General features: G+C 44.2%; 2 protein-coding genes across 2 annotated transcripts in view; one reads left to right on the plus strand and one right to left on the minus strand.

Moving 5' to 3' along the window:
- LOC136422533 (echinoderm microtubule-associated protein-like 6) overlaps positions 1 to 16,816 on the plus strand; it is a 70,353-nt gene extending 53,537 nt beyond the window's left edge. The window contains exons 10-34 of the mRNA XM_066410305.1: positions 210 to 390; positions 1,358 to 1,453; positions 2,345 to 2,608; positions 3,082 to 3,238; positions 3,749 to 3,965; positions 4,462 to 4,602; positions 5,072 to 5,337; positions 6,027 to 6,239; positions 6,533 to 6,691; positions 7,649 to 7,859; positions 8,253 to 8,439; positions 8,587 to 8,692; positions 8,983 to 9,076; positions 9,362 to 9,462; positions 9,865 to 10,067; positions 10,563 to 10,802; positions 11,438 to 11,648; positions 12,162 to 12,254; positions 12,709 to 12,837; positions 13,135 to 13,260; positions 13,431 to 13,567; positions 13,969 to 14,170; positions 14,592 to 14,639; positions 15,032 to 15,214; positions 15,666 to 16,816. Coding sequence (XP_066266402.1) covers positions 210 to 390; positions 1,358 to 1,453; positions 2,345 to 2,608; positions 3,082 to 3,238; positions 3,749 to 3,965; positions 4,462 to 4,602; positions 5,072 to 5,337; positions 6,027 to 6,239; positions 6,533 to 6,691; positions 7,649 to 7,859; positions 8,253 to 8,439; positions 8,587 to 8,692; positions 8,983 to 9,076; positions 9,362 to 9,462; positions 9,865 to 10,067; positions 10,563 to 10,802; positions 11,438 to 11,648; positions 12,162 to 12,254; positions 12,709 to 12,837; positions 13,135 to 13,260; positions 13,431 to 13,567; positions 13,969 to 14,170; positions 14,592 to 14,639; positions 15,032 to 15,214; positions 15,666 to 15,739 — 4,039 coding nt within the window. The 3' untranslated portion in view covers positions 15,740 to 16,816. The remainder of the gene's footprint in view (positions 1 to 209; positions 391 to 1,357; positions 1,454 to 2,344; positions 2,609 to 3,081; positions 3,239 to 3,748; positions 3,966 to 4,461; positions 4,603 to 5,071; positions 5,338 to 6,026; positions 6,240 to 6,532; positions 6,692 to 7,648; positions 7,860 to 8,252; positions 8,440 to 8,586; positions 8,693 to 8,982; positions 9,077 to 9,361; positions 9,463 to 9,864; positions 10,068 to 10,562; positions 10,803 to 11,437; positions 11,649 to 12,161; positions 12,255 to 12,708; positions 12,838 to 13,134; positions 13,261 to 13,430; positions 13,568 to 13,968; positions 14,171 to 14,591; positions 14,640 to 15,031; positions 15,215 to 15,665) is intronic.
- The window catches only part of LOC136422534 (delta and Notch-like epidermal growth factor-related receptor), a 43,255-nt gene continuing 36,316 nt past the window's right edge, over positions 16,628 to 23,566 (minus strand). Inside the window, exons 5-12 of the mRNA XM_066410306.1 lie at positions 23,143 to 23,285; positions 22,685 to 22,838; positions 22,175 to 22,288; positions 21,604 to 21,828; positions 20,873 to 21,109; positions 20,257 to 20,385; positions 19,607 to 19,868; positions 16,628 to 18,433 (exon numbers count right to left, since the gene is read on the minus strand). Of these exons, the coding sequence (XP_066266403.1) occupies positions 18,283 to 18,433; positions 19,607 to 19,868; positions 20,257 to 20,385; positions 20,873 to 21,109; positions 21,604 to 21,828; positions 22,175 to 22,288; positions 22,685 to 22,838; positions 23,143 to 23,285 (1,415 nt within the window). The 3' untranslated portion in view covers positions 16,628 to 18,282. The remainder of the gene's footprint in view (positions 18,434 to 19,606; positions 19,869 to 20,256; positions 20,386 to 20,872; positions 21,110 to 21,603; positions 21,829 to 22,174; positions 22,289 to 22,684; positions 22,839 to 23,142; positions 23,286 to 23,566) is intronic.

Raw genomic sequence — 23,566 nt, forward strand, 5'->3', positions numbered from 1 at the left:
GTATTCTCTTTACTGCAGGATAAAATATCTAAAAGTTTTGTATGAATATTAGCGCCATTATTTTCGCTGGGTCGTCTTTGCTAGTGACTGGATGGATCACGAAAAATTGAGAAACAAATGTCCTAAACCTTTCATAAACTGCTGTGAGGTAGAATGACACATAAATGTTGTTTTATCAAATTTTACAATATCTTTCTACAAAATTCTAGCCTTGCTCTGCACCCTGAGCGCACTCTTGTCGCCACGGGCCAGGTCGGGGACGAGTCGGGAAAGGTCGGGTCGGTGCCGTTCGTCTGCGTGTGGGACTCCAACACGACTCAGGCCGTCTCCATCCTCAAGGGCGTGCACGCGATGGGCGCCAGGATTCTCGACTTTGATGCTACCGGAGAGGTACGGGTTTTCCATTGCATTGGCTCCCTATTGTGACATCTTTGAGAATTGCACAAATGGTTTTGTAACCGCTACCGATTATATTTGACATGAACAGATTCTGAAGCTAATCCAACTACATTTCGACTTTGTGATGCATTTTGATATCCAACTACAAGACTATGCAACGCTGTCGTATCGTACCTGACAATTGGCTAGTTGGTCAGGCCCGACCGTAAACTAGGCTATACAGCCAAATTAACAACCTACCAACTAAATCAGCTGTATTTTTGTTACCTGGTTAATCTGGCAAAAAATCAAGTACCTTCAAGCATGTTTTCAAATGTGCACACTGCTGCATAAATGACTCCCAGAACACAATTCTATGTGGCTCTACATGACAGTACATCGTACTTATAATTACATGAAACCTTATGACGCGCCCCTTCTCTCTTTTCGTTTTTAATTGGGGTATAACATAATCAAAGAAGGAATACTAAACGAGACAAGACAAACAAGTACTTATTCAACTATTTTTTTCCACTTTTCAACGTAACTTACACTCAAAAGGAAGGACGATAGAAAAAGGATATGCCAAGCTACCCACGACAGGTTATACGTCCACGAGCTCCCACCAACCCACTCCTGCCAACTTGACACATCAAAATAAAATAAGTACATAAAAGACAGACAGTTTAAAACAATAGACTAACGCGACCAGAGGGAGGTCGGGGGTTAGAACCGCAAGCACAGCTTTCCCCCGACGACTTTCGCCCAATGTACCGAAGTGCACCATTGAGACAAAAAGGCTGCCTCGCCTCGACGAATAAAGTCAAGCTTTAGCCTTGACGTATGGCACTATCTCGACATGGGTCAGAAACGACGTGTCGAAAAGAGCCTCACAACGCGAGGACCATACATTTTCTCGTGACAGCAATGAGGTAGGTGATGACATGTACATCTTTCCATTCTCTCTTCCCCTCCGTAGCGGCTGGTGTCAGTCGGGGTGGGACCGCAGCCTGAGGTCGTGGTGTGGGACTGGAGTAAGGGGCAGGTGCTGGGGAAGGGCGTGGCGCTGGACAGGGTAAGTACTCATCTTACTTATCTAACAACCTGGACAGGGTAAGACTCATCTTACTTATCTAACAGTAAGTTCAGCAGCCGGAGGTCGTGGTGTGGGACTGGAGTAAGGGGCAGGTGATGGGGAAGGATGTGGCGCTGGACAGGGTAAGGCTCATCTTACTTATCTAACAACCTGGACAGGGTAAGGCTCATCTTACTTATCTAACAACCTGGACAGGGTAAGGCTCATCTTACTTATCTAACAGTACGTTCAGCAGCCGGAGGTCGCGGTGTGGGACTGGAGTAAGGGTCAGGTGCTGGTGAAGGGCGTGGCACTGGACAGGGTGAGTACTTATCATACCAGGGTGCGTCAATAAGAAATACGATTTGTTTAATTTATAAAAAGCTTTTTTTTTCAAGTGAGTTGAAATTAGGCACAAAGGTAAAGTCCCGTATCTTCTTGAGACTGAAATACCTCGATATATTGTTCAGAATTTTATCAGCGTCTGAGTTGCTTCTGACGGACTTCCAAGGATGTGTCTACCTTTGAATCAAGCCAGTCGCTTATTAGAATTGAATCACTTATTGACTCATCCTTATTTGATAATAGCTTGCAAGTCAAGAACACAGCTATATTACTTTGACCACTAGATACATGTAGATGTCAGCACCGAATGACATTCTTTATGATTGTATTTCTATTTTATCATCTTTGGCGTCCAGAAGATAAAAGCTCTAGGAGTAACTATCAAGATCTCGAATTTCTCCAGTTTATTATGTAGTTGCCTGTAAAATGATTTTTTGTTTCTTTGATTTTCATATTAGCTCATCCATTTTGAAACCAAGTATCAAAGAAATAATGTCATAAAAAAAGATGTTTATTTTCATGTTTTGCTTTGATTATAAATTTCAGGTCTTCGATGTAAAGTTTAACCCATGGAAGCCAGAGCAGCTCGTCACGTGCGGCGTGGATCACCTGCAGTTCTGGACCCTGTCGCCAGAGAGCGGTATGACGTCAGAGGAGGGCGACTTTACCGACAGCAGCCGCAAGACGTCGCTGTTGTCCGTGGCGTTCGGGTCGGGTGACGTGGTGTACAGCGGGACGGAGAAGGGTGACGTGTACGTGTGGCGGGACGGGAAACTCAGCGCGCAGGAGGTCGTGCAGAACGCGCACGAGGTCAGGAAACATTTCAGGGATAAACTTCTTGTGGGGCTTTGCATGATTTTGCTATCCTTTTTTTTCAGAGTAAGTTCTTAATGCGTCTTAAGGTTGATTTATTTTCTGTCTTAAATAAAACTGACCTAATGCCTTTAACAGTACCCAATAGTAGCTGCACTTATAGCTCCATGGAGCTGGCTCTGTGAATGGTGTCAACATTAACAGTATGTTTTCCTTGATAGTATATTCAACATGCGTTTTAAGATTGTGTCAGGTTTGTGTATTAAGATTAGGTTGTTATTGTCTCTTAGGATTGCATTTTATTATGTCTTTTGGTTAGATAATCCTAGATTTCCGTTTTGATACTCCTAGATTTTATGTGGGCTCAGCGCAACTTGTCATTTTAAAGCATCTACCGGGAAGGTCAATAAGAAAGTTGATGATAAGAATCACCTATAAAATAGGCTACGATGTTTCCCTGTATATCCCAGAGTAAAGTGGTGTTTGTGGAGGCCCAGCTGACTGCAGATCCTCGCGGATCCGCTAGGGTGCGCGGCTTCTCCAGCGTGTCCTCCGACGGGACAGTTAACCTGTACGATGAGAACTTCAGCCAGACCAACACCCTCAAACTGGGGGAGGGCGACAGGGGTAGGTCATCTCGTTATAAAACATCGACCGATTCGTTTTGTTGCAGTTATTTGTATTCGTTTCTAGAGACTAAAGGCAGTGGTTTCTCTCACTCTTTGTCTATAAAGATTTTGCAGGAAACAAAATGATCGTATGCATGTCTTTTACGGCATGGTCACATTCATCGACATCGTAAGCCGTAGTCCGAATTTTATCTCATAGAATTTTTGATCAGGCTGAGACTGTACAAACCGCTGACAAGGATGTAAGACAATCATTTTCGTAACAGGACATCAAAATTTTGCGCTATAACTATAAAAAGGAATGCCCTCAAGTTGCAATTGCGCGAGGAATAAACGGCCAACATGCCAGGGTAGCGACCGTTAAAAGGGCACCAAAGCTAACAAGGCTGGGCTCAAGGCCAAAGTGATGCCGGGCTCTTCGTCAAAATGTTTCATTCGTCTACTCAGGTGGCGTATTCTTTAAAACAGGTCTTAAACTTTCGGGATCATTTGTCCATGTCTGTTCCAGACCTGTCGGTGTGCAGCCTGGCCTTCTCGCCGACCGCCCGGACCGTCCTGGTCGGCACCACGACCAACGAGCTGCTGGAGGTGGACATCTCGGAGCCGGAGGCGCCTCGCACCGTGCACGAGCTCGTGCAGGGGCACGGTCCGGGGGAGCTGCGGGCGCTGGCCGTGCATCCGTCCGAGCCCAGCTTCCTCACGTCCGGGGAGGACCACACCGTCAGGTTAGGACAGCCGTGTTTTTCTAGAGTTATAAAACGTCATTTCCTATATAGACTAGAAAAATCCCCCTGGTGGAATTCCTTCTCCGTAACTTAGCTACTGGATGCGCAGTATTACTACCGAGTTACAGTAATCACGACTGGAAGACAAAGAAAAAGACCAATGCTTTATAGAACTGGGACCGACAAAACACTGCCTAACCCGCCTGTTGAAAAGGTTAAAAAGCTAAGTTTTAAATAATGGCCTTTCGAAGAGCCGTGTAGGAGCGCTCGAAAAGGAGCATTGGGTAATATCAATTGTCTTAGTTATCGATATTTCTGACAAAAGCACTCAAAAAAAATACAAGATGGCGGTGCCCACATTCCAAGATTGCGGCACCCAAGAAGCTTGAATCGAGGGTAAAACAGAATCGATATTTGCTGATGGTAAACTGTGTAAAAATGTTATATAGTGACATTTAGTCCAAGCGAAAACTTGCTTTTGTCTTCATCCCTACAGAATCTGGAGCATGAAGGACCGATCCCCCGTGCTGCGGCGCGAGGTGCATGATGGGACTGTCATGGCGGCGGCTTTCAGTCCGGACGGGTCGCATATCGCGCTGGGCATGAAGGACGGCAAGATAGAGATCCTCTACAAGCGGTGAGGCGTCTTACAGTATTTTTTTAAATATATTCGAAACAGAAGGTGCAGCCTCTTGTTAAAATCATGGACTGTCAAGGCTACAGTTCAAGATCAACTCAACTGATGGCGCTTCAGCACCCTTCAATGATCGAAAATAAACCTTATAGCTAGTCGGTTAAACCCGAAAGAAATGAAACGAAAATAAAATGTGATCCACATCCCTGAAGCGACCTTAAGTATAATCTTAGGTCTATTCGTTCAGTGCGGCCTCGCCACGGCTCACCTTTTTGACCAAGCACACCGCGTCACTCCTACTTCTTACTACAAGTGTGTTCATTCGAACGTAAAACTTTGATTATGTTTCATCCAATAATTACATACCTCAAATTCAATTTTTTCTGCCAACTTCCTTGTTGAAGCATTCGGTATTGTGGTTAACATGTCGTGTGTGTAATAACCTGATTCATAATTATGAATATCCTTGCAGAGACATGTCTCAGAAGACGGTGCACGTGACGTCAGACACCCTTGGCCAGGCGGTGTGTGACCTGAATTACTCCCCGGACGGCCGCTACCTCGCCGCGGCCTCGCACGACGGACGCGTCGCCGTCTTCGACCCGACAGCCAACTACGACAGCGTTCGGCAGTTTCCGGCAGGCAGCTATCCCGTCATGCACATCGACTGGTCCACGGACAGCAGGTTCCTCCAGACGAACGATGAGCAGGGCGAGAGGCAGATCTACAAGATGCCCGGTATGGCGGACATCATCATCATCATCATGTTTTGAGCATCTGCAGTCTTAGACACGTCCTGCAGATGCATGGCGTACATACAACATACTGTAAAGAAATCTTACTTCTAGGCCAAAAGTGACATTCCCTAGAATATTTTGAATATCACCGGACGCATTTTTTTTGTTTTATTACAGGTTAAATACGACTTTTTTGTATTGTGGAATTCACTTTTTTCGATTTAGGTTTCCAAATGGCGTATATGCTGTGAAGAAATATTGTTTCCAGGCCAGACAAAATTAATTCTATCACTTTGACATATCCTGGAATATCCCAAGCTGACACAGCAATGTGAAAAATGGCATGCAAAATAGATGAAATATCGTCCGTAATATTTCTTTTGTCTTTTGACAGATTGAATGCTAGTATTACGACATAAGCTTATTTCAGAAAGTGACAGTTTTCAATGGGGCTTACATTATCGATGAACTGAGCTATGAAGATTGCCACAAATCATATCCGATCCACCCCAAAGTGTTTCTCCTTTTGGGAAGCATGCGAATATGAATGTATCTGATTTAACAAAAAATCGAGAATGGTGGAAAAAACTGGTTCCCAGATCTTCTGTGGTGCCCTAACGGTCAAATAGTTATACCAAGTGATATAGGAAATGAGATGAACAGTAAGTCAACAGCTTTTGTTTTCTCCAGAAGGCAAGATGGCGAACAAGAGAGACGACCTGTCGGCGATCGCGTGGGAAACGTGGACGGGCGTGCTGGGCGACGAGGTGCAGGGCATCTGGCCCAAGTACAGCGACCTCTCGGACGTTAACACCGCAGACGTGAACTTTGACCACGGCGTCATGGTAACGGGAGACGACCAGGGATTGGTCAAGCTCTTCAGGTTCCCCTGTATCCGGAAAGGTAGGTTTTGATGTCCACATCATTACTCTGTAACTTTGAGGTCATTATCCAAATTTGAATAGTATCTTTTGACAACATCTAGCTTTATTAATTCACATACAATTTAAAGGACAACAGAACAGTGTAACATATGCTGCTTTAAGAGTCACTGACGAAAGGTAGTGGATGGCATCTGAAAGGCCTGACGCTGACCGTTTTCAAAATCAAATCGAGTTGCTTTCGTAACTGTTTTCTTGCGCTCTGAGAGAGAGAAAACATCGTTTTGAATCGTTCTCTGTATTTCTCTTTGGCAGGGGCTAAGTTCAGGAAATATGGCGGCCACGCTGACCACGTGACCAACGTGCGGTTCAGCTGCGAAGGGAGCCGCGTGGTTTCCATCGGAGGGGCGGACAGCACGGTCTTCCAGTGGAAACTGCTGCCGGACATTCCGGACGTGGACGCCAGCGTTACAGGTGAGTTATCACTGCGTTACAGACGCGTTATCACTGCGTTACAGGCGCGTTATCCATGTTATCACGGTCTTCCAGTGGAAACTGCTGCCGGACGTTCCGGACGTGGACGCCAGCGTTACAGGTGAGTTATCACTGCGTTACAGACGCGTTATCACTGCGTTACAGGCGCGTTATCCATGTTATCACGGTCTTCCAGTGGAAACTGCTACCGGACGTTCCGGACGTGGACGCCAGCGTTACAGGTGAGTTATCACTGCGTTAAAGGTGAGTTATCACTGCGCTTTATCACGGTCTTCCAGTGGAAACTGCTGCCGGACATTCCAGGCTACGATAACGGCGGGGACGCCAGCGTAACAGGTGAGTTCTCACTGCGTTACAGACGCGTTATCACTGCGTTATAGCCGCGTTATCACGGTCTTCCAGTGGAAACTGCTGCCGGATATACCGGGCTGCGATAACGGCCTGGAGGCCAGCGTTACAGGTGAGTTATCACTGTGTTATACCCGCGATATCACGCTCTTCCAGTGGAAACTGCTGCCGGATAAACCGGGCTACGATAGCGGCCTGGACGCCAGCGTTACAGGTGAGTTATCACTGTGTTATACCCGCGATATCACGGTCTTCCAGTGGAAACTGCTGCCAGATATTCCGGGCTACGATAACGGCCTAGACGCCAGCGTTACAGGTGAGTTATCACTGCGTTATAGCCACGTTATCACGGTCTTCCAGTGGAAACTGCTGCCGGATAAACCGGGTTATGATAACGGCTTGGACGTCAGCGTTACAGGTGAGTCATCACTGCGTTATAGCTGCGTTATCACTGCGTTATAGGTGAGTTATCACGGTCTTCCAGTGGAAACTACTTCCAGACATTCAGGGCTGACCCCAGCGTTATAGGTGAGTTATCACTGCGTTATAGCCGCGTTATCACTTCATTGTCTTCATTGTCTTTCCCAGACTACCTCTCGTCAGACGAGGAGCAGGAAGACTCTGACGTGTCTGACGCAGATCTCGACAGTGACGTAGAACAGGAAGCGGAAGTGACGTACGACAGGCACGTCGCCAAGGATGACGTCAAGAAGAGGAAGAAGAGCTTCAAGTACCTGACGTCAGGCGTGGACAGGAACAAGCCGCCGTACGAGAGCCTGCAGCTCAAGTTTGTGCACGGGTGAGGAGAGTTATCAAAACTTACGATAGATTGTACCTACTCAAAGTACACATTCGGCTATACATATACTCCATGTTTTTAAGGTGTTATTCAACTGAGACCTCATATCTGAGTGGAGAAAGTGAAACAAAACAAATATTACCACATAATCTCGTATTGTGCGGCGGATTTATGATAAGATCATGGCTTAAGAATTTGCGCTCACTCACCTGACTTCTGTTATAGCGCTAACATTGATAGAGCCCCATCCAACGCTTTCATTCAACTGTAATGCACGTGTAGCTGCGGGATTGTTTACCAATTCATGGTTGTATGAGTTACAGGCGTGTGAATATTTTCTTTGATACAGGCTTGCATAATTCAGGCATTAAACGTTTATTTTTTCCCGCCCAGATACCGCGCTCAGGACTGCAGGAATAACCTGCACTACACGCGTAACGGCGAGGTGGTGTATCACGTGGCAGCGGTGGGGATCGTGTACGAGCGCGACTCGCACAGCCAGCGGTTCTACCTGCAGCACACGGACGACATCCTGTGTCTCACCAAACATCCTACAGACGATATCTTTGCTACGGGACAGGTACAGACATGGTCTTTTTACAAAATAATTTTTTCTGCGTAACCTTCTTGGCAGCGCAGCTATGTAACACTTTCCAAGCTCATAGACAGGGACGGTGTGCATGTTGCAATGTAAAACAAACATTTTATACCCCACTTTCATCATCAGGTGGGGAAAGACCCAGCCATCCATGTGTGGGAGTCCGAAAATATGGAGAACCTGGCTGTACTTCAGGGCCAACACGCTAGGGGCGTCTGTGAGCTGGACTTCACAGGTAGTGCAACTTGTGTCCAAATTACTAGTATATCTTAACGCTTATGAAAGATTTAAGTACTTTTCACGGCAAAATTAGTATCTGGGGGGGGGGGGGGGGGGGTTGAAGGCGTTTCTACTATTGGTCCGTCAAATAGGGTTTTTCATTGATAAAATCTGAACACGCAGACTTAACGTTTTCAGGTATTGTACTTCAACTCATTGTTGAATTAAACATTGGTTAATTTGATGTTTAATGTGCACCGACACAGATCTACAAGCTAAATGATGCACATTATTTGCCCCTTACAGCGGCTGGTACAAGACTGGCCAGTGTAGGACTTGATGATGACCACTCTATCGTCATCTGGGACTGGAAGACTGCCACGCCACTGGCGAAGACCAAGTAAGCAACTTTATCTGTGTTGTTTAAGTCGTAAAACCACTCTTTGGTAGATTGTTTTTCACGACTCACATCTCTGAGACGTCAAACTTATTAGAATTGGTTGATGAAACAGCCTTTATGGTATGACATAAATTTAATGGCATGCATATTGAGCCAAGACGTTTCCATATCAAGTACAACATCATTAAGGGTTAAGATAAAGTCTTACAAGATAAAGTCTTACGTTAAAAAGAAATGGCGCAATGGTCATGTACTAAATCTTCACCTCTGCCCTTTGCCCCGCAGAGGTCACAAGGACAAGATATTTGGTGTCCAGTGGAACCCGTACGACAGCGCGCGGTTCGTCACCATCGGGATCAAACATGTCAAGTTCTGGACTATGTCAGGTCTGTGCACACTGGAGCATTAGCCTCATAATTTTCATGATGTTCAGCGTCATCAGATGAAGAAGAAGTTTTTAAGAATTTAGCCTGTAAGAATTATTGCAGACATACAGTTCAGGGTTGTCTACGTTTAATCGTTTGAGCTATCTTGGCTGCCCAGCAATCACAGGCCTATTACAGAGAGAAAAAAAGGAACACACATAGCGCGAGACAAACAAACAAACAGACAGACACAGACACACATACATAAATACACACGCGCACATTAATGCATGCACACAAACACAGGAAAACCAACGTCATTTCACCGTTACACTAGCTATCAGTACGTGACTTTAAAACAAGACAAATCATGCAGAGCAAACTAACCCTAAGAGATCCCTTACCTACACATCTTTCTCACAGGAAACAGCTTCACCTCCAGACGCGGGATCTTCGGCTCCGCAGGTGAGATCAACACCATGGTGAGCGTGGCGCACGGCAGCTCACCTGAGGACGTCTACACAGGTGCGCCGAGCGGACAGGTGTACGTCTGGCGCGGCAACAACCTGGCCAGGACGGTGCAGGCGCACAGCGGGCCCTGCTTCTCTGTCAAGGTCGACGGACATGTGAGTTCGAATGCTTTGCCATTTTCGAACTTGCCGCCATGTTGGATACCGCGGTGCACGATGGGAGAATGTTGGACTACTGATACCAAACGCTAGATGGCGTAACTAAAAATGTTCAGGGTGTTTTGTCTTGAGGGAAATTTAGTATAGATTTGAAATAAGAGGGTGACTTTTATTTTCAATTGCCATTTAGATTTATTGATTTGGACCACTTATAAGCTTGTAGACTAGGTGATAGTTTTATGCGCAATATCATAGGTCGTTGTGAATATTTCCACCATTGTTACTTGAATGCAATTCAGTGTCACTTACACTGCGAAAGTTTGATAGATACAATTAAACCTTAAGACTTGAAATTAATTCTTTATGATGCCTTCTTTTATATCGATCTGGTCTAGTGTCTGCTGTCTTGTGACAATTGGTATCTAGTATACTAGAGAAAGGCTTATCAGTAAGCACAGTGTTGACCCTTTCTTTACACTTTCCGCCGTTCAGGACATCCTAACGGCCGGTAAGGACGGCGTGGTGTGCGTCTGGACCGAGGACTTCGCCAAGTGCGTGAAGCGGTACACCATCAACCGGCACTTCCTGCGGGCCGGCCAGGGGGCGCTGCTGGAGGACAAGCCGCCGGTTCGCACGGTCTGTCCCGGGGAGGGGGCCGTGCTGGTCGGCACCAAGAACGGGGAGGTGCTGGAACTGGACAGGGCGACGGGCAAGTTCGCCATCCTCGCACAGGTAAGGGAATACATGTACACAGACAGACACACAGACAGACACACAGACAGACACACAGACAGACACATACACACACGGTGTGCCCGGGGGAGGGGACCGTGCTGGTCGGCACCAAGAACGGGGAGGTGCTGGAACTGGACAGGGCAACGGGGAAGTTCGCCATCCTCGCACAGGTGAGGGAATAAACACACAAGTACAGACAGACACAAACACACGCATACACATACAAGAACACACGCGCGCGCTACAGGCAGGCTCAGAATCCTCGCACGGGTTGGGGAATGCACATAAGGGTTTAAACACATTGTCAAATAGAAATGCGACGCACACTAACCCATGTAGAGACTTACCACTTATCCAACGAAGCAAATCGCGGTCAAAATGTATGGTGTCTTCGTTTTATGATGACGTAACACTGCCTGCATATAAAAGAAAATCTATGTCTCTCATTCTATATTTCTTAGGGCCACATTAGCAGGCACAAGGAGAACGAGCACTGTGCTTGCCCCCGTACCCACTATCACATGATGTATCATCGTCACGTCATGATCAATAAAATCACAGCAATAAAAAAAAAAGCAGCCATGCATAAATGCCACGTTTAAATACGAATATCTTTCATGTCTATTTCCTAGGGTCACATGGGCAGGCACAGAGAGAACGAGCTATGGGGCCTTGCCACCCACCCCACCAAGCACATCGTGGCGACCGTGAGCGACGACCGGACGCTGCGTCTGTGGGACGTGGCCGAGAACGTGATGCTGGCGGCGCGCCGGCTGGAGGTGGGCGGGCGGTGTGCCGACTTCTCCCCGGACGGCAGGCTGCTGGCGGTCGGGCAGAACAACGGTGAGATTTCCCGGTCTTCTTTTTCTTCAAACTTGAAGTTTAAACAATTCGGAGTCAAATTCTTCACCAGGCCCTCTAACGGGCGCATGGAGCGTAGAATATGGCAGAAAATAATTAGCCAGTAGAGTGAAGTGCAAGTGAAACCCTGGCGAATACTCTTCCTATAGCCGGCATAGTTAGTCTGGTAGAGGCTATCAAATTCTTGCGACCGTCTAAATAAGTTCAGTCTATCAAAAGTTTAACCCAACACAAAAGAGCAATAAGTTACCAAAACTTCAGCCATTCCTATGACCGTCTTCGAAAAGAATGACCCTTCACTTCTGGCACCTACTTTAAAAGACCGGTGACTCCAGCGACGGGTCAAAGGTGACTGGAAGTCTGTACAGCCCATATGTGCTCGAAATAATGGTTTTGTCTAATCCACATTCATCCTAAATGCTTTAAACTCTATATTTTGTACTGTCCATCTCGTACAAAAGATCACATCTTGACGTTCCTTAAAATTTTCTTCAGGAAGCTTCTTTGTTCTTCACCTGGAGTCTTGGGAGATCAAGACGAAGTTCCACCACCGGAAGGAGAAAATCTCAGACATCCGGTTCTCTCCTGGTAAGATACAAGGAATTCTCTCTTTTATGAAGCTGAAATGTAGAGTCTCGGAGGAGAGCAAATAAATTAGAAGATATTAAGAAGTTGTGTCTGAAGAATCATTGAGAAGCTATAAAGTTTCTGTTATAAGAAGGCCTTAATTTTCTCCACCTTCCTTAGACAGGAGGTACGTAATGAAACTAGAATGAGACTGAAGCATTGTAGTCTCCGAGAACAAAATGAAAGTTTATATATCAGATACGAAGTTGTGTCTGAATCTGAATCTTGACGGAACTTTCAGGTTTCCTAAGCTTCTAAAAAGAAGGCTTTCTGCTTCTCCAACGTCTTGAGAAATGAAACTGAAGGAATGTAGTCTCTTAATAGAGCAAAACGAATAGAGCAGATAAGAAATGGAATAGTGCCGTCACTGTCAAGTTTCCTTCTATGATGGCTTTCTTTTCTTCACCTTCCTCAGACGGGAAGTACCTTGCCGTCGCCTCCCACGAGAACCACGTGGACGTGTACAACATGGAGAAGGGCAAGCGTGTGGGGATCTGTAAGGGCGCGTCTAGTTACATCACCCACATCGACTGGGAGGGAACAGGTAGGTAAACAAACAAACAAACAAACAAACAAACATACAAACAAGTGCACTAGGATTTGTACAAACGAGTTATATCGACTGGGAGTCCCATGTATGTAAACAAACTAAAGTACTGGTCCATGTCTATCTCCGTCAAAGCGACAGGGAAAGTACAGGTATGTTAAGAAACTACTTCTATACTATATGGGACTAAATATTGCCATCATAAAACGTGTAGTATATACATCAAGGTAAGAGTTTTATAAATTGCTCTCTTAATTTCTTATAACTTTTAACAAATTTCTACCCGGGTACCAGGGCGTGTCCTGCAGGTGAACTCAGGTGCGCGGGAGCGGCTGTTCTTTGAAGTCCCGCGGTGCAAACACCTGCCCATGCGCGAACCGGACAAGACGCTGCAGTGGTACACATGGACAGGTGTGCTGGGTGAGTAGTATGTTAGGCACCAAACGAGTAAAGCATTCGGGTGGTTCCGATTATATAATACCTTAGACTAGGTAAAAATTACACTTTTACTACAATCAACTTCAATATTCTGGAATCTATTTCGTTCATGAACGGTAAAAACAAATCAAATGTTACATTTATTACTCTAGGTCCACTATCCAGTGGGGTGTGGCCGGCCGGATGTGACGTCACGGATGTCAACGCCGTTTCCGCCTCCCACGACTGGAGCTTGCTGGCCGCTGCGGACGACTTCGGCTTCGTCAAGCTCTTCAGGTTCCCCTGCGATGTACGTTATCGTGATTATTCTGTGTTTTATCTCAATTTTAGTCTCGCTTGGACGTTGATAATAGATACTCATAAAAGCAGTAAAAACAGACTAGTTATAAGATAGTATTAATATTTAGCTTGTGTGTTTGAGTATGAAAGAGAGAGAGAGAAAGAGAGAGTCAGACATAGAGGAAGATGAAAGAGGGAAAAGCTTTGCCATCCTATGGTCTCAGACTTACAGATGTTTAAAGAATATCTGTACATTGTATGATAGTACTTTGGGTATCTTTTATGTTTCAATCTTGTCTTGTTTCCTTGGCATCTAACACATTACAGCTTCATAATTTTCAAAATGAGAAAAATGATTTTCGAGTTTTCACTTTCTTTTCTTAACGAGCTTACAAAAATTCTACTCCTTAGGGTGACTACGCCAAGTTTAAGAAGTACCTCGGGCACAGCAGTCACGTGACGAACGTGCGGTGGTCCCATGACGACACGCGGCTGATGACGACAGGCGGGATGGACACGTCACTCATGGTCTGGGTGCGCCGCCGCAGTGCACCACGGGACGACGGCGCCTGCGAGAGCGACGACTCCGACACCGACCTGGAGGACGGGGAAGGTGATGACGTGTTCATCACGTGGTCATGCTTAGCCAATCATAATGCAGTATTTGCTGTCCTTCCAGCAACCATGCCAAAATATATTCGAGACTAGATCTTCTGTCACAGATGTTTTAGAGTTTTCTCTGTGAATACTGTCATCAGGTTGGTAAAACTTAGCCTCTACCAGGCTCCGCGCGATCGCTGGGAAAATAGTAGAAATAGGCCAAATAGAGTGAATAGCCTTGTAGAGGCTACCACGGTAATTCTGACTGGTTCTAATTCGCACCACAGCTAGGTGTCGCTGCTGCAGTGTTAAAATGTGGTCCAAAACATGAGTTGATTAATATCCCCCCTCATCACGTACGGCTCATGAAGACTTTCTAATCCATACAGCCTTCTCGAGCTCATACCAATGAGTGCATCTTTCTCTGTTCACAGATGAGGAAGAGGAGGACGAAGACGATGATGTGGTTGACGAGGTGGAAAGTAAGTTTGGTTTTGCTCAAATATCTGCACCTTGGAACTGTGGTGTTTTACAGCTGGTTCCAGTTGTTGGTACAAGGGAAACTTCTGAATGACATAATTCATTTGGGGAAATCCATGATCTAAGCCATAACTCTATGGTCTAAACGGTCATTAAATCCTTGGTAACATCTTGATCTGGGATTATCTTTCATCGAACTTTTCTACCATTACACCACAGGGAAACACCCGGCAGCTTCTTTTTAAGGCATCTACACCTACCTCATCAAATTTTACGAGTAAAAGTAAAAGTATGGATAAACTATAATGACAATGAAGGTTTGCAGTCTATGATTGCTGTCCATCTTTTGCTTGTGTGAACGATACCTGAAGCTTCTCACCGCTGTTCCCCCCAGAGTCCCGCGCCCTGTTCGCCATGGCTGATGTAGACAGTGACGGCACGGTGACGTCATCCGAGCTGGCCAAGGCGCTAAGGAAGCTGGGATACCGCCCCACCGAGGCCGACATCCGGGACATCCTGGCTGCGGCGGATGACGAGGACGCAGAGGGAACCAATGGGGACAGCGGTGTGGATCCGGGTAGGCTTTTCATTTGTTTGTTTGTATGTCTGATTTCCATCAGTCCTGTAAACAGAAACAACAACGTATATATAGTCACCTAGCTACAATTTACTTTAAAATTATTTCTATTAATTTTATTATAATTGGAAAGGCGATTGAAAGTTTGCGGTCGAAACGATACTATAGCACCTAGACATAAATTCACGTTGTTGTGATAGAACCACGGCCAAACTGTCCACATTTATAGCACACGATCAAACTTTCTTCCTGAGACAAAATAAGGTGCCCTCACTATTTTTTTAACGATTCTTTGGCTCTCTTTATTAGTAAGTACACGTTCGTTACAAGCACTAGGTCTTACATAAACGCGACAGCCAGCGAGGGATGTTACATTTTGACTAGTGTAATAGGAAAGGCAATTTAGGATCAAATCTGAGGTAAGTTTGTTTTTTCTTCTCTTTTTTTCCAGGTGAGAGCGACTCCCTTGACTTTGACAGGTTCCACCTGGCGCTCACCTCCTACAGGGACAGGTGGGTGAGGTGAACAGGGACCGCGGAGAAGCGCCCTCTGTCAGAATACAAATGAAGTGCACGCGACGTCCTTCTTGAGCGTATGAGAGGCCCGGACGTACTTGTTCTAACTTTAGAATAATTTTTCGTTTCAAAGAGCAGCTTTAACATATAATTTTTTAAAGAAATATATAATTGGAGTGTTCTTTATACGTTTTTTTCACACATCTTTTAATCATTACTGATTTTTGTGGAAATGTTTATCAAATGGTTAGGAAATAAGCGAGAGAGATTGTATACGTTTATATATGCAGCAAGTCTGTCTTGTCAACCATGCAAAAAACGAGATTATGGTATTTTCTATGAGTTTTCCATATGCAATATTTGTAATCATAACACAGAAATGTGTAGAATTATTTTGAATGCAAAGTTTGAAAGACGTTATCTCGAATGTGATTAATGTTCAAGGTGTCTTGACGTTTGTAAATCATTGTACAAATTTGTGCCAAACTGTGAGTAGATCTAGATTTTCTATTTTTGGAGAAATTGTGACTTAAATGGCGTATAGCGTGTATTAGATACAAAATGCTTTATCTGCTAAGAACTATCTAGAACGTTAAGTCATTTGGGTAGTTTGAAATCTATCTTCAAAGCTACTCAAAAGGTACTGAGTTATGCTAGTAACTGAGGCTAACCATGGCTTATTTGACTTAATAAGCCAATCTTGTATATGCATAACAAAAAGTAAAATGTAGGCATAAGATGTTTGTTGTTTCTATCTGTAGTTACACCCTGTTACAAGGCTATTTTGTGCTGAACATTGCTTGAAGCTGCGAAGATATATTGTTCGTGAGTCCTACAACAAGAGATTATCTCCAATGTGTATTTGAAATGTACAGGCTGAGTGATTTCAAACGTGGGATATTCTCGTATCTGTGGCAGCTGAATTTATTGATATTTTACACATAAAATGTTTATCTTATGCATAATTCACAAAGACTTCATGACAAGAACGTTCTGATGCTGTAAGTGGCACAAAATGAACAAGCCTTGTTGTATCAAGGTGCAAAATGATTGTCAATAAAGAAAACAGTGAAAACGTCAAACTTAATTCTTGCCGTGTTCTTCATTTAAAACTTAGCAGTGATCACAACTTTCTACATATACATGATTGTTCTTTTGCAAACCGTATCGTTCTACATATACACATAGATTCTTCCTCAATTCCGTTTCTTATACTATAGTATATTACACATTGTCTTACAATGCACACACATCATAATGTGCCTCATGATTTAACATATGCTGGGAGTAAACTACATAAAACATTTTATATTGCTTGTTTAAAAAACATTTTAGGTACAGAGAAATTAGGGCATCTATCAAGCAATAAAAGACAGGTCATATTTCGTGTGTTGGCCATAAACTGCTATCATATCAAAACGTTATTTAGAATTATTGGAATGATTTTGAATAGTTACACATGCTCTATGATAATGTGTGTATCTTGATTGGCACTGGTTTTGGAGTAACTTTATTGGCAAGATTTTCCCCTTACGGGTAGATTATTTACATCATTTTCAGCCTCTTTCCTGTACAGTAAATTCAGCTAGAACATGGCGTATATTGTTACATACAGCAGTAGCACAAAGTACAGTGACTAAGTCAGAGTACGGGGAGTATTCTATAATCTGTACACATGGAATTTGTTCGGCTAGAAAGTTTAAACACAAAATCGTACAAGCACATTCATTTTTTAAACTTGAAGTGCTGAAACTTTGACAGAGACAACATATTTCTCATTTTTCTACAGCCATGCACCGCATTAAACTACATTCTCACATATTATCTTGAGCTCTTGAATCTCTCACACAAGATTTTTTGTCTATCTTGATACAGGCTTTTTATTTACAAGGATCAGAGAGTGGTCTTACAAATGTCACAATTGTCTGCGGAGGCTTTCTGCATTCCTATGTTTTCATTTTGCAGTTCTACATTTTAGGGCTACTGGATTGGTACATATCTATGATCAGATCTATGATCAGATGGTCAAGCTGGAAGTTGCTGTGAAACTGAATTTTAATTCGTCTAATTGCAGTATCATGAGGATGACATAATTCAGTTCAGTTCAGTTCATCCTCTGTGAGGTGACACAAATGGCTCCACATGTTCCTGTCAATCATGACATAATTAGTACAAAGAAATGTATAAGTGAACCAGCAATATAACAGTACTGGGGTAGCGAGAGATGGGGTGTTCGTGCATGACATTACCTCGCTACTGGGGCACTAATACAAGACTATGGGTCTGCAGACGTTATATGATCCAACTTTTCAAACTCTCTTTGGTTTGAGAGAGTTGAGTAACTTAATAGTATTGTATGACGTGTAAATTTGGATTTGTGTTATCACACTCACATAACTATGACATAAGTACACATTATACACATGATAATTTTAAGGCTGACCAGCCAGTATGAAAACTGTGATGTTATGAGCAAACACCCTATAGCTACTGCTGGCTTCTTTATTACGAACATGAGATTTTGAGCCTGTAGACGTAATGTGATCCAGTGTCTCAGACTCTCTTAGGTTTGAGGGAGTTGAGTAGCGGTTGGTCCCCGCTGGTGTCGGTGAAGTCGACGCTGGTCGCCTCGTAGATGGCCTGGACGGACGGGCGGGGCTGGTTAATGCTGCTGGTCTCAAGGTAGTGCTGGACACGACGAGACCTGGGGACGGAATGACAGAACAACATTTATTTTCCATGCAGGGCTGACTCAGCATCTTGCTTGCAGTACCAACAGTAACAGCTAAGTGTCTCTTATAAAGAACTAGCTGATGGATAATGCTGGTCTCCAGATAGTCCTGGACTCGACGAGACCTGCAGGTGGATGTAAAACAAATTTGAGTCCAACTTGCAATACCAACAGTAACAGCTAGATGTCTCTCATACAGAGCTAGTTGATACTGCTAGTATATCAAGGTAATCCTGGACTCGACGAGACCTGCGTGTGGAAGAAAGACTACACCATGGTCTCCAGATAGTGCTGGAACCAACAAGACCTGGGGATGGAATGACAGACTATATTTTATATTATATTTTAACAAGTATTTCCATACAACACTGCCTTAAGATCAAACTTGCAGTACCAACAGTAGCAGCTAGGTGTCTCTGCTACATAACTAGCTGATACTGCTTGTCTCTACATAGTCCTCAGCCCTCCAGGTGGGAGGAAAGGCGACATTTGAATCTAACTTGCAGTACCATAAGTTACAGCTAGGTGTCTCTCCTACACAGCTGGCTAATACTGCTGGCCTCCAGATAGTCCCGGAACCGACGGGACCTAGGGATGGAATGACTGACAAGCATTTACACAATACTGCTGCAGGATATAACTTGCAGTACCAACAGTAACAGCTAGGTGTCTCTGCTACATAACTAGCTGATACTGCTGGTCTCGATGTAGTCCTGAACCAGACCAGACCTGCAGGTGGGACGACATTTGAATTTAACTTGCAGGACCAACTGTAACAGCTAGGTGTCTCTGCTACGTAGCTGATTGATACTGCTGGCTACCACATAGTCCTGGACCCAATGAAACTTGGGTACAGAATGACACACTACATTTGATCTTGCACACAATAATATCTCAGAGTCCAACTATTACTACCAACAGGAACAGCTAGGTGTCTCTCCTACAGAGCTGATGTAGCCCGAAACTTGATGAGTACTGCACAATGGTAGATTTGAATCTTACTTGCAGTACCAACAGTAAAAGCTAGGTGTCTCTCTAGTGAGTAATCCAGAAGATTAACCTCTATAACAAGTGCGACTGTCTTTTATTTTCTTACAATGATAACTGAAATACTGAATACTGAAAAGAGTTGGGAATGCTACACACCTTCGAACTGGGGTGCCTGACCTGCTTCCGTTGTCCTCAATCGACACCTTTCTTGACCTTTGACCGTCGTCTGGCAGCGAGTCGAACTCGTCGTAACCTCTGAACCAGTGGTGGGCGCGGCACACGCCATACATCACCACGGCGATGACGGCGACGAAGGCGGTTGCTAGGATACCGGTGACGGTGTAGAGAATGCGCATGTGTTCGTGGAAGACTGGGGAGTGGTAGAAGCCTGTGTCCCCTTCAGCCTCAAGGGACGTCTCTGTGGGGCAAACAGGGAAAATAGCATCATAAACTAAACAGGATTTTCTGACACATTAAGCCTTTCAATGTATGGATTGGACATTCAAAAATGGATGTTTGTTCTGTAGGAATTTAACAAACACTCAAAATGAACACTGGGAAAGGTGAAGGCCAAATTTGTCTGCCAGAATATGGACAAGACAGAACTTTTTTGTAGAATAACTTAAAAGGAAATTCAAGCTCTGTGTGAGGGAAAGCCTGGTTACTGAGTGACGATTTGACTTGTATGTTAACTTTTACAAGGAGGACTTGCTTGAGATGCATCCAAATACATAGCCCAAGGCAACTGAACAACAAGAACAAATATGAAAGCCAGATGATGTCCAGTTCCTGAGTGTATGACTGACCTGCACAGTCCTTCCCTATGAAACCCTCCATACACACACAGATGTACTCAGAACCATGAGGTTGGCACGTCCCACCGTGGGTACAGGGTTGGTTCTGACAGGGGTTCACCTGGACCTCACACTGGGATCCTGGAAGGAACAAGATAAGATGTTAGAGTCTGTGTCTTAGACATGTCCAGAACCATCATTCTTTAGTTACAAGAGTTCAGCTGGACTTGACACTGGGAACCTGGAAGGAAGAAGTCAAGAGTGTTACATGTGCATTGAAGTCTTTAGGGTTCTTGAGGTATGAATTCACCTACACTTGTACTTGTGCATCAGACACAGGTATGTTGTAGGGATATTTATCAAGAATGGATAAGTAGTTTGTTGCAGGATTCAGACCCAAGGTACATGTTCTTTTCCAAAAGAGTAGAAGAAGTCTTTTGTTAGAGCATTGAAATGTTGTATATTTATTATTATACTGCATATACATGTGGCATCTCTCCTTTGGTGAGCCAGTGGAAGCCTAATAACTTAAAGGTCTTTCAGTTAGCTATTAAAACACTCAGGCTCCAGATACAATTATTTAGCTGCCTTGTTTCCATTTTCCAAACTGAGGTAATCTTACTATTACCTGTGAACCCCGGAGCACACACACAGTGTACTGTATTCCCCTGGTCGATGCAGGCCGTGGCGTTCTTACAGGGGCTGGAGGCACACAGGTCGACCTTGACCTCGCACCTCTCGCCCCTGTACCCCTCCCCGCACTCGCAGGTGAAGCGGTTGAGCTGGTCCACGCACGCCCCATTGTTCAGGCAGGGGTCGGACAGACACTCATCATACTCATGCTCACAGTGGTGCCCGTTAAAACCTACAGGGTGGAATTGAAAACATGTGCTGTAGATATGCCTTTTGTATACAGTATACCACAAAAATATAATTTTATTTCATCTTTTATTTTTTTATAAATCATTCTTTTTATCAATTTTCACAAAACATAAGATAAACATACATACAAAATAATAATGGAAGGACATGTGGAAACACAAAAAAAAGTTAAATAAAATCCAAAGAACAAAGAGAATAACGTATAACGGCCACAAAAATACTGCTAAAACAGCAACAAATTTCAACTTGGCTCTTCTATGGTCTCCGTTGTACATATTCAAATGAAAATTTAGCAAAAGGATAACATTTAGAAAATGCAAACATGAGATTGATGAAATCCTCTCTCTACACTGTGTGTACCAAAGTAATGGCTTTGCCTTCATTAACCATGTTTTTATGTTGATCTTACATTTCAGCATTTTCTTTCTTAAATTCACTAACTGAATATTGATAGTTGTGTTGCCCAACAGTAGTCACCTGGCACACAGTAGCACTGGTAGCCGTTCACCCTGTCCACACAGACTCCGTGTCTGCATGGGCTCGACGCACACTCGTCCGCGTTGATCTCGCAGTTCAGGCCGCTGACGCCAGGGGGACACTCGCACTGGTAGTGCGTCGTGTTGCTCTGGCACACGCCCTGGTGCTCGCACGGCTGGCTGTCGCACGGGTCAAGAGTCAACTGGCAAAGGTCACCCGTGAAACCTGGGAGTAATGACAAATGGATCTTGGTACTCCATGTAGAATTCTTAGTCAGCTGCATAGATGAATAAAAATACTTCAAGTAAAACTAAGAAAATATGGCTAAGGGAAAAAGGAGCACATAAACATAGACCATCAGAGAAGGCAGACTTCACTTCCTTACCCATATAGCTTTGCAAACCCTCCAGCATCACAAGCCAAAAAAAGCAGAACTGATCATGAAGATGCATGGCAATGCTTCATTATTAGGAATTACACAGACAGACAGACACACAGACAGACACACAGACAGACAAGGCATTGACAATACTACACTACCCTGGGGTTAAGTGGAAACCCTGATACATACCACTGAGGCAGACACACTGCGGTCCGTACTCCACACTCAGACACCGGGCTCCGTTCTGACAGGGGGACTCCGCACAGTAGTCAATCTTATCTGAGCAGCTGATTCCTGTGTAACCTGGGGAAACATAATTATGATTACTTTCATTTATCATTCATACAAATTTTTCTCACATAAATGAGATGCAGTTCCAAGTGAATACATCAATGATCATATTTCCAAGTGAAAGATCTCTGAGTTCTTCTAAAATTCGGAAAATACCAAGGACTGCAGACAGCTTCAGAATCTAGCCTGTAGTACTAACAGTAACTGCCAGGTGTCTCTCCTAACTGGTAGATGCACCATGTAAACTTTTCAAACTTGAGGCACCAACAGTAACAGCAAGGTGTCTCTCCTAACTAGTGGATGAACCAAGTAAAGTTTACAAATGTGAAGCATCATTGGTAACTCCTAGGTACCTGGTAAACTTTTAAACCTGCAGCACCAACAGTAACTGCTAGGTGTCTCTCTTACCTGGTGGACAGTCACAGGTGAAGTTGCCATCTCCAAGCTCATCCTTGATGTCCAAACATGTGGCTCCGTTTTCACACGGGTTGCTATGGCAACTGTCCATTTCCTCACAGTACTGCCCAGTGTATCCCTCACAGCACTCACAATAGAAACTTCCCTAAAAGAGAACAACAACATTTTGCTACAAACTTTTTTACATCAGATTAATATCATAAAACGAGTCAGACCCAAACATATATGTTGAGCCTATGATTTTCAATATATATCTTACACTATAGCGAGAAAAGAGAAATGCCACACACAACATTAGACAACACGAAATAATGCCAAAGATATTGTTAAAAAAGGACAAAGTGGTCTCCAACCCGAGTTTTTATTTAAAAAACACTTGTCTCTCATCTACGTTCTGAAAGACAAAGTTGTCTCCTATCTCTTTTCTGAGAGACAAAGTGGTCTCCCACCTGTGTTCTCCTGGACAGGCAGTGTCCCCGGTTGCTGCACTGGTCGCTGCCCGGTTGCTGCTCCGGTCTGCACAGGTTCGGCTTCACCGTGATGTTTATCCTCAGGCCAAAGTCACAGCGGAACAGGGGGCTGTCAGAATTCACTTGGAAAACATTTTAAAAGTCAGGTTATCTACATTGGTCACAACAGCATATTCTTTGTCCAGCTGATAAATCTTGGAATCTTGACAGCTTCTTCTTGACATACAGCCTTATGGAATTCAAAGGCTTGCAAGACATTTATTCAAACTATATTTGTTGTTTGAGGTCCCAACATTTGTGCAATGCAATCTTGCCTATATCATCATCAACAACAAATGCATGACAGTGTTGATTTTTCTCTTTTACACAAATACTGTATTGGTTTGACATCTTACATCTGACA

The sequence above is a fragment of the Branchiostoma lanceolatum genome, chromosome 17, assembly GCF_035083965.1.
Source record: "Branchiostoma lanceolatum isolate klBraLanc5 chromosome 17, klBraLanc5.hap2, whole genome shotgun sequence".
Lineage (NCBI taxonomy): Eukaryota > Metazoa > Chordata > Leptocardii > Amphioxiformes > Branchiostomatidae > Branchiostoma > Branchiostoma lanceolatum.